At 60.9% G+C, this 10,135-nt stretch overlaps 1 protein-coding gene across 1 annotated transcript; it reads right to left on the bottom strand.

Annotated features, from left to right (window-relative positions):
• Positions 1-4,437: 4,437 nt before the first annotated feature.
• On the bottom strand, positions 4,438-6,649 carry LOC134056651 (M-phase inducer phosphatase 2-like). Its single transcript, XM_062513507.1, has 8 exons — positions 6,596-6,649; positions 6,252-6,425; positions 6,045-6,140; positions 5,662-5,724; positions 5,457-5,555; positions 4,906-5,039; positions 4,687-4,798; positions 4,438-4,563 (listed from the first exon to the last, which is right to left on the bottom strand). The coding sequence occupies exons 1-8, from the start codon at positions 6,647-6,649 to the stop codon at positions 4,438-4,440; spliced, it is 858 nt and encodes a 285-aa protein (XP_062369491.1).
• Between the last annotated feature and the right edge of the window lie 3,486 nt (positions 6,650-10,135).

Genomic DNA, 10,135 nt, shown 5'->3' with positions numbered 1-10,135 from the left:
GCTGACACTTCTGTGGGACAGCCAGGGGGTGAGAGGTGCTGCACAGGTGCGGGATCCCTGCCCCCGCTGCTGGCTCCATCTTCCTCCTCCCTGCTCGTCCGGGGACTCGGCAGGATCCTGCACAGCCTCCAGCACCTACCGGCAAGGAGTGCATCCTCTGGCCAAGGAGCTTCCTGCTGCAAGAGGAGGGAAAGGAAAGGAAAGGATGGAATGAAAGCGCTGTGTCCCACCCCTCTGCCACTGTCACCTCTGTCCTCTACGTCCTCAGGGTGGGGTAACAGCTCCCCGGGGCAGCCACAGCTCCCCAAAGGAACCTGGGGCAGGTACTGAACGAACACCAATGGCCTGAGTGGGTGGGACCCCAGCAGGGGCACGGGGACAGCCTGGCTCTTGGGTCTGGGACAGGGACAGCCTGAGCACGGGGACAGCCTAGCATTCGTGTCCTGCCGCAAGGACACAGCCCTTCCACTTACTCTTTGAGACGTCTCCCAGAGTTCGGGATCATTTTCTGGAAGCTGTGGGGAGAGCAGAGATGAGCTTTATGGGGGGATGGCATCCGCATCCCTGCCCAAGCAGCCCAGGTTGTCACCTCCCAGACACAGACTGGGGGACACAGCCGGGCTTAGACCAAGCCATGCTGCTCGGGAGAGGCAGGCCCAGGGCCAGGGCCAGGGCCAGGAGGTGTGCCCGGGGGGACACGGGGATGGGGCCACTCACTTTTCCCTCACGGCTGCGGAGCTCTGCTGTGTGGGGGAGTCCGGTGCCAGTGCTGCGGGAACAAGGGACAGGGATAGCCGCGCTGTGGGGATCGGGGAGCTGGCCGCAGCCCAGGACAGCGGGCAGGATGGGTCCGGGCAGGGAGGCCCCCAGCAGGCGGGTGGCAGCGCCGTCGGGAGCAGCGGTCCCGCATGGAATGCTGCGCGTCACCCCGAGCAGGGTCCCCAGCGGAGCGGCTCCTGGCTGAGCCCCAGGGACCGCAGGCACGGGCTCCTGCCCATCACTCCCCAAAAAGCCTCGAGCCCCTCGGACCCCCCTCCCACACCTTCGGCACGACCCCAGAGCCAGCAGCGGTTGGGGACGGCTGTGGGGCGGAGCAGCCGCAGTCCCTCACCTGGATCCGTGGGCTGCGAGGACACCGAGTCCCCGGGGCAGTCCGAGGCCAGCGGCTCCGGGGACAGCGTGTGCCACAGCCGTGGGAGGGGCAGCGCCCCGCGTCCCCTCTGAGGGGTGTCCTGGTACCTGCGGGCGGACAAGTGTCGGTGACACGGGGCAGTGTCCGTGGCCCGGGTGCCCCTTCTTGCCCCGGCGAGGCGGGGGCAGGAGCTGAAGGAGGGATCCCAAAAAGCGTCCTTTGGCACGAGCCCCGGACAAAGGCACCCCGGCCACCCCCCTCACCTGTCCGGGACCGCCGGGTCAGCCCTATCCAGTGACAGCGGCGTGAGCGCGGCTGTGCCCGGGGAGGGCAGAGGGGAGATGGCCGCCAGCCCGCGGCCACCGCGCAGTGACATGGCCCGGGCAGGGACCGAGAGAGCGAGCTCCGGCAAGTAACCGGGGACGGGGGACAAGAGACGGCAAGAAGTAAGAGGTGCAAAGAGATGGCAGTGAGAGGCGGGAGTTGATAAAAGGCGATAAGAGGCGATAAAGCGTGACAAAAAGTGATAAAAGGTGGCCGGAGGCGACAGGAGGCGAGCAGAGGTGACAGGTGCCACCCGCGCCGCTCCCGCTTAGAGCAGTAACAGGAATAACAACACCAGCGGCAGCCGCAGCCAATGGGAGGCCGCGGCGCGCACGAGGCGACTCCCCCAGCCAATGGGAGGTCGCAGTGGGCGCGAGGGCCAAAGAGAGGCGCGCGAGGCGCTTGGGGGCGGAGCCGCAGACGAGGGGGCGGTTTCAGAGGCGAAAGGGGGCGTGTCCAGCAGGAAAAGGGCGTGTCCAGCAGAAAAAGGGCGTGGCCAGCGCTGCCCTCACGACGGGCGGGGCCGCGCCCTGTCAGTGCAGGGGACACTGGGTCCCTCCCGTGTCTCCTGCAGCGCGACAAACTTGTGCCCTAATGCCACCCTCACAACCCCGACTGCCACATGCAGCCACAAGAACGCAAGCTTGAAATCTTGGACCTTCTTAATAGCGGACTTTCTTTTTTTAAAGGCGGCTGTGAATGGCCTGCTCTGTGTACCAGCCAGAAAACTCTTACTTCTGTATTAAACGTAACCAAAATCAGTTAATTGTGCTTAAAGCTGCTTGATTCCTTTGCTCTTGCAAGCACGCCCTTGAGTCCCTAGTGTTTATTTCCCCTGTGCTTCCAGCCTGCCTCAGTTTCCTCATGGATGCGCCAGAAGTGTTGGAATTTTAAGAGAGCTAAGTAGAGATCTGGGGGGGGGGACGGGGGGGTGCGGAAATCACAGTCTGGAACTAATCTCGCTTTTCTCCCACTTGGAGATCAAACGTGCTGAAGGAGCCCAGCCCCACGGGTGTTTGGAGTCCAAACTTCACGGGTGTTTGGAAGGCGCTGTTCCACTGCTGAGAGCCAGCAGCTCTGACACAGCCCTGCAAAAAGCACCAGTTCCTCCTGCTAACAGCAAATTCTATGTATTTTTACGTGTGTGTATATATATATATATATACACACATTTATATATAGAACAGGAATTCTGAGAAAGCTCTGTGCCACTCTAGTGACATTTTATGCTGTTCAAGTCTTGTCAACTGCTGCCTTAAAACATTTGAAGAGCTGAAAGGGGATTTGACACAGAATGAAGTTGCAGATGATTTTAGCAAAGATCCTCAGTTTAGCCATTTTGTGTAGTCATTTCTTCTGCTCTTCTGAGTGGCGATTTGCATTGCTGTTTTCTGCTTTATCTGCTCAGTTTTGGGGCAGGTTAAGTGGCCTTCCTTGTAGGCCACAGCCCCTTTATTGCTGACCTCCACAACCTTTTCTTTAATTGAGGGCACACACCTCTTGGCCCATGTGTGTGTGCAGATGCCCCTTCCAAGAGCTTGAAAATAGGATTATTGATGGGCAGCTTGGGAGGGAGCAGGACACGGGTGTGGGGACCAGGAGGCACAAACGGGGAGCCAGGAGGATTTGGGGGATATTTTTTGGGTTCTCTCGCGGGGCCAAACCAAAGCAAAGGCAAGGCCCAACACAAATATCCAGGCCGCTGTCACCTGGCTGGGGAAGGGGGCACATAGAAAAGCCCCTCTAGGGAGCGGATCAGGAATGTGGGAAGGTGGAGGGGAGGATGGAAGGATAACTGAAGCACTTGGCACTGGGTGGCCACTTGCCAGGGTCAGAATGGGGGACCCTTGTGTTAAGGACACCCACCCCTTCCAGACCCCACAGCCATGGGGATCCCACAGAGCTCTGTCCCCCAGAAAATTATTGCCACAGCCCTGGGGGTCCTGCAAAGACCAGAAGCGCCCCCCTCTCATGAGGGTGACATGGCTTTGGGGGTCCCAGGCAGAGGGATGAGGTGTTACTGGCCTGGGGGTCCTGATGAGCACAGCCACACTCACAAGGGGCGTCAATACCTTGGGGATCCCATGGACATGGGGGCTTAATCACTACAGGAGGGTCTCAGAACATGAGGGATTAATGCTCCTGAGTGTCTTGATGAACCCTAACCCCCAAATGGGGGCTGCCACACTTTCTGGGAGTCCTGCTGGGAGGAATGAGTGTCCCAGCTCAGAGGGGAATGCTGCAAAGTTCAGGAGACCTCCTGAGAAAAGAGAGTGTCCTGGCTGCGGGGGTCCCACAGCAGCCCCAAGTTTCCCAGGGGTCCTGCCAAGCCCAGCATGTCCAGGAAAGAGGGTCCCATGCGGGTCCAGGGCCATACTGCTGCCGCCCCACCCTGCAGGAGCAGCAGCCAAGGGGCCAACACTTGCCCCTTCCCCACCCACCTTGTCTGTGGGGAAGCCACCACAGCCCAGGGAAACCCTATCCCTGTCCTCTGCCAGCAGCTGTCCCTGTCCCCAGAGCCCCAGAGTCCTCCATCCCAGCCTGCCCGTCCCCCCACCCCTCCGTTCCTATTGCAGAGCCCTGGTGTGGGCAGGGACAGCTCAGGAGCCAGGTTTGTTCTCCTACAATAGGAGTTTATTAACAGACATTGTAATTAACAAACCATCCTAGCAACAGACAAACACAAAAATATTAATAACAATAAAGTATATACAATAAGCAAAAAATATGGAAGACCATAAATAAAAAATACTTATAGCAAAAAACAAAACAAAACCATTTGTAACAATAAACAAACGCAAAACCAATCTTAACTCTAAATACCTTCCCAAACACATCCTAACAAACAAGAGCAAGCCGAGGCGCATCCCTGGCCAAGGGAACTCTTCCTACAGTTGTTCCCCGGTGGGATGCATGGATGGATGGAAGGATGGATGGATGGATGGATGGATGGATGGATGGATGGATGGATGGATGGATGGTCACAGGTCCCGCCCGCGGACCAAGAGCTCCCGCCGGCCGCGCCGGCTCTGCCCGCGGAATTTGCGCAGCTCCTCCTTGAACGCCGGGTGCGCCATGGGCCGATAGTCCCGGGGCTCGCAGTGGCTCTGCAACGCACGGCTCCGTCAGCCCCATTGCAGGGAAGGGGCTCAGAGCCAGAACTGCCCCTCCCCACTGCCGTGCGCCCCCCTCAGCTCCTGCCAGCGAGGGGACACCGGGAGGGGACTCACCGGGAACTGGAAGAAGAACTCGCGGTACCCCCCGTTCAAGACGTAGAGCTCAGGGTACTGCAGCTGCGGGTACTCGTGGCAGGACCGATCCCTCTCCCGCAGGAACTTGCACCTGTGACTCAGGGAAAGGCCACGGGATCAGCCCCGTGCGGGGATCCAGGCGTGCCTGGGGGACGGGCAGACCCCAAAGTGCCCTCCCCCCACCGAGGCATCGCTCACATTTTGGGGCCCCTTTCAACAGAGAACTCGCAGTGGAAGATGACGATCACCCTCTTGCTGCTGTCCAGCGCCACACTGGGCTGCTCCAGCAGGAATTCCTCCACATCCCGCTGCAGCGGCAGGTTGACAGCACCCTGGGGACGGACACACGAGGCACCTTTCTCCACTCTGCCTCCCATTTCATTTTCTGCAGGGACCCACGGACGCTGCCCCACAGCCTCCCCCACTGTCATACTCCTCTTTCCAGCTGGGAATCAACCTTTTAGGGAGTGTCTTGACACTCCCCTTGGGGCTGCTCTGTCCCTCTGGGCAGCTCTGTACCCTTCCTGAGGGGCTGCTCAAGCTCTCTGGAGGCTCAGAGTACCTCTGGTGAGGCTGCTTTACTCCTCTCTGGGAGCTCTATATCTTTGCTTCATCTCTCAGAGGGTACTCAACAAATCCCGGGCGATCCTGAACCCCTTGCTGGCGTTATGCTCAACCCCTCGTGGCGGTTCCTCCCATTCCTCCCAGTCCCAGGAGCACAGAGGGCGGGGGGAGCGTGGAGTTCTGACCGTGATGTGGCCCCCCTCGTATTCGTAGGGGTACCGGCAGTCCACCACGATGCTGCTCTCGAGGAAGCTGCTGAAGTGCCCCGTCAGCACTGCCACCAGCTGCGGGGGGAACAAGTCACCAAGGGGGGACACACGGGGGCAGGTGGGGGGTGGAATAGGCAGGCAGCCCCTTGGGGGGCCTGGCAAAGGGTCACTGTCCCCTTACCGTGCCAGGGGAGATGTACTTCAGGCTTGGGTCCTTCCCTTCCACCGTCGGCAGGAGGTGAGGCTGGAGGAGAGAGGATGCGGGGTCATCCCTGTCCTAGGGACACGTCCTGGGGGTGGCACCTGTCCCCCCAGCCCAGGAGCTCCCAGTGGTCAGTTCTGCACCCGCAGGAGGGGAAAGGGCAGATACATGTGGCCGTGGCATTGGCATGGACCCAGAGGAGCAGTGATGGGGCTCTTTATCCAGTGCAGGGACTGCATGCTGGGCAGTCACAGCCCTGTGTCCCCAGCCAAGGGCCACCAGCTGGCTTTGGGCTCTTGCAGGGCTCCAGTGATGGTCCCTGTTCCCAATAATGCAGCCCTGCCCCATCCTCGTGGCTCTACCATGGAGAAGTCCCCAATGAGCTCCTGCTCATCGCTGGCCAGCACTTTCTCCATCTCCTCAAGCTGGGCGGATCTGGAAGGCTCCAGCCCCACTCTCTGTGGAGACACACACAGCCCCAGATGACATCAGAGGTTCTGGAACAGCAGGGACGTGGCCCAGTGCTGCTGGACAGGCTGGTCCCACTCCTCCCCTTCCCCATCACCCACCAACTGCACCGACGCCTCCTGGTCAGGACTGCCAGACACCCTCTTCTGCTTCTTAGCCTTGACAGGGGTGCCCCTGTGCGAGGGCTGTCCCCGCTTCAGGACGGGCCTGGGGACACTGCCGGGCAGCCAGGACAAGCGGAAGAGCTGCCGGCACTGGCTGCGCTTCCCCGCACGCTGTGGGGAGAGCCCGTGCTGCTGCCTGGGGTGTTGGGAGCCCCCAGCAGCAGGGCTGGTGCTGCTCACCAACCAGCCCCCACCTCAGGGACCTTGGGCCCCTTTGGAGACCCCGAGAGGGGACTGTGGGGCTCCATCCTATGCCAAAGGCTGCCACATACCAGCTTTGCCTCCTCCTTCTTCATCACTGGCGTGGTCAGCCCGTTCTCCATCCCCTGGCACATGGTGGCATCGCTCTGCCAGAGCACCAGCTGGGGGGACTTGGGGGAGAAGCAGAGGAGATGGTGAAGGGGACAAGTCCTGTCAGCTGCTTTCCACCCCCACGCAGGGATGGATCCCGTACCCAAGCTCCATCCACCTCCCAGTGCATTCCAGGCTTGCAGTCAGGGTGTCCCAATGACCTCCCAGCCCGCCCATCTCCCACATCCGCAGGCCCCCACCCATGGGGAGGTTGTGGCAGCAGCTCCAACGCGTCCAGCCGCAGGATCAGCCATTCTTGGTGCCCTCCCGAACCCTCCAGTCTCTCACCAGCAGTTCTGGTGTGCGGGAAGGGCTCTGGGCAAGAAGGTTCCTCCTGGCAGCCCCATGGCCGGCGGGCAGCCGGTCCCGCCGGCCCGGCCTCTGCAGCTTTTTGGGGCCAAAGCCCTCCTGCAGCGGGGGAAGACACGGGATCAGCACCCCTCTGCCCCCTCCCTGACCCCCAGGTCCCGCTGCCCCCTCATCCTCGGGCTCCGTCTGGCGCTGCTGCACTCTGTCCCTGCGCACCTGGAGCTGGGAGATGTCCTTCAGGACCGGTCTGGCTTCCAGCTGACACTTCTGTGGGACAGCCAGGGGGTGAGAGGTGCTGCACAGGTGCGGGATCCCTGCCCCCGCTGCTGGCTCCATCTTCCTCGTCCCTGCTCGTCCGGGGACTCGGCAGGATCCTGCACAGCCTCCAGCACCTACCGGCAAGGAGTGCATCCTCTGGCCAAGGAGCTTCTTGCTGCAAGAGGAGGGAAAGGAAAGGAAAGCGTGGAATGAAAGCGCTGTGTCCCACCCCTCTGCCACTGTCACCTCTGTCCCCTACGTCCTCAGGGTGGGGTAACAGCTCCCCGGGGCAGCCACAGCTCCCCAAAGGAACCTGGGGCAGGTACTGAACGAACACCAATGGCCTGAGTGGGTGGGACCCCAGCAGGGGCACGGGGACAGCCTGGCTGTTGGGTCTGGGACAGGGACAGCCTGAGCACGGGGACAGCCTAGCATTCGTGTCCTGCCGCAAGGACACAGCCCCTCCACTTACTCTTTGAGACGTCTCCCAGAGTTCGGCATCATTTTCTGGAAGCTGTGGGGAGAGCAGAGATGAGCTTTATGGGGGGATGGCATCCGCATCCCTGCCCAAGCAGCCCAGGTTGTCACCTCCCAGACACAGACTGGGGGACACAGCCGGGCTTAGACCGAGCCCTGCTGCTCGGGAGAGGCAGGGCCAGGGCCAGGGCCAGGGCCAGGGCCAGGGCCAGGAGGTGTCCCCGGGGGGACACGGGGATGGGGCCACTCACTTTTCCCTCACGGCTGCGGAGCTCTGCTGTGTGGGGGAGTCCGGTGCCAGTGCTGCGGGAACAAGGGACAGGGATAGCCGCGGTGTGGGGATCGGGGAGCTGGCCGCAGCCCAGGACAGCGGGCAGGATGGGTCCGGGCAGGGAGGCCCCCAGCAGGCGGGTGGCAGCGCCGTCGGGAGCAGCGGTCCCGCATGGAATGCTGCGCGTCACCCCGAGCAGGGTCCCCAGCGGAGCGGCTCCTGGCTGAGCCCCAGGGACCGCAGGCACGGGCTCCTGCCCATCACTCCCCAAAAAGCCTCGAGCCCCTCGGACCCCCCTCCCACACCTTCGGCACGACCCCAGAGCCAGCAGCGGTTGGGGACGGCTGTGGGGCGGAGCAGCCGCAGTCCCTCACCTGGATCCGTGGGCTGCGAGGACACCGAGTCCCCGGGGCAGTCCGAGGCCAGCGGCTCCGGGGACAGCGTGTGCCACAGCCGCGGGAGGGGCAGCGCCCCGCGTCCCCTCTGAGGGGTGTCCTGGTACCTGCGGGCGGACAAGTGTCGGTGACACGGGGCAGTGTCCGTGGCCCGGGTGCCCCTTCTTGCCCCGGCGAGGCGGGGGCAGGAGCTGAAGGAGGGATCCCAAAAAGCGTCCTTTGGCACGAGCCCCGGACAAAGGCACCCCGGCCACCCCCGTCACCTGTCCGGGACCGCCGGGTCAGCCCTATCCAGTGACAGCGGCGTGAGCGCGGCTGTGCCCGGGGAGGGCAGAGGGGAGATGGCCGCCAGCCCGCGGCCACCGCGCAGTGACATGGCCCGGGCAGGGACCGAGAGAGCGAGCTCCGGCAAGTAACCGGGGACGGGGGACAAGAGACGGCAAGAAGTAAGAGGTGCAAAGAGATGGCAGTGAGAGGCGGGAGTTGATAAAAGGCGATAAGAGGCGATAAAAGGTGACAAAAAGTGATAAAAGGTGGCCGGAGGCGACAGGAGGCGAGCAGAGGTGACAGGTGCCACCCGCGCCGCTCCCGCTTAGAGCAGTAACAGGAATAACAACACCAGCGGCAGCCGCAGCCAATGGGAGGCCGCGGCGCGCACGAGGCGACTCCCCCAGCCAATGGGAGGTCGCAGTGGGCGCGAGGGCCAAAGAGAGGCGCGCGAGGCGCTTGGGGGCGGAGCCGCAGACGAGGGGGCGGTTTCAGAGGCGAAAGGGGGCGTGTCCAGCAGAAAAAGGGCGTGTCCAGCGCTGCCCTCACGACGGGCGGGGCCGCGCCCTGTCAGTGCAGGGGACACTCGGTCCCTCCCGTGTCTCCTGCAGCGCGACAAACTTGTGCCCTAATGCCACCCTCACAACCCCGACTGCCACATGCAGCCACAAGAACGCAAGCTTGAAATCTTGGACCTTCTTAATAGCGGACTTTCTTTTTTTAAAGGCGGCTGTGAATGGCCTGCTCTGTGTACCAGCCAGAAAACTCTTATTTCTGTATTAAACGTAACCAAAATCAGTTAATTGTGCTTAAAGCTGCTTGATTCCTTTGCTCTTGCAAGCACGCCCTTGAGTCCCTAGTGTTTATTTCCCCTGTGCTTCCAGCCTGCCTCAGTTTCCTCATGGATGCGCCAGAAGTGTTGGAATTTTAAGAGAGCTAAGTAGAGACCTGGGTGGGGGGGGTGGGGCGGAAATCACAGTCTGGAACTAATCTCGCTTTTCTCCCACTTGGAGATCAAACGTGCCGAAGGAGCCCAGCCCCACGGGTGTTTGGAGTCCAAACTTCACGGGTGTTTGGAAGGCGCTGTTCCACTGCTGAGAGCCAGCGGCTCTGACACAGCCCTGCAAAAAGCACCAGTTCCTCCTGCTAACAGCAAATTCTATGTATTTTTACGTGTGTGTATATATATATATATATATACACACATTTATATATAGAACAGGAATTCTGAGAAAGCTCTGTGCCACTCTAGTGACATTTTATGCTGTTCAAGTCTTGTTAACTGCTGCCTTAAAACATTTGAAGAGCTGAAAGGGGATTTGACACAGAATGAAGTTGCAGATGATTTTAGCAAAGATCCTCAGTTTAGCCATTTTGTGTAGTCATTTCTTCTGCTCTTCTGAGTGGTGATTTGCATTGCTGTTTTCTGCTTTATCTGCTCAGTTTTGGGGCAGGTTAAGTGGCCTTCCTTGTATGCCACAGCCCCTTTATTG

Source organism: Cinclus cinclus, chromosome Z (assembly GCF_963662255.1).
Source record: "Cinclus cinclus chromosome Z, bCinCin1.1, whole genome shotgun sequence".
Lineage (NCBI taxonomy): Eukaryota > Metazoa > Chordata > Aves > Passeriformes > Cinclidae > Cinclus > Cinclus cinclus.
Note: the sequence above shows the minus strand (reverse complement) of the source record. Positions and strands in the feature narration are given on the sequence as shown.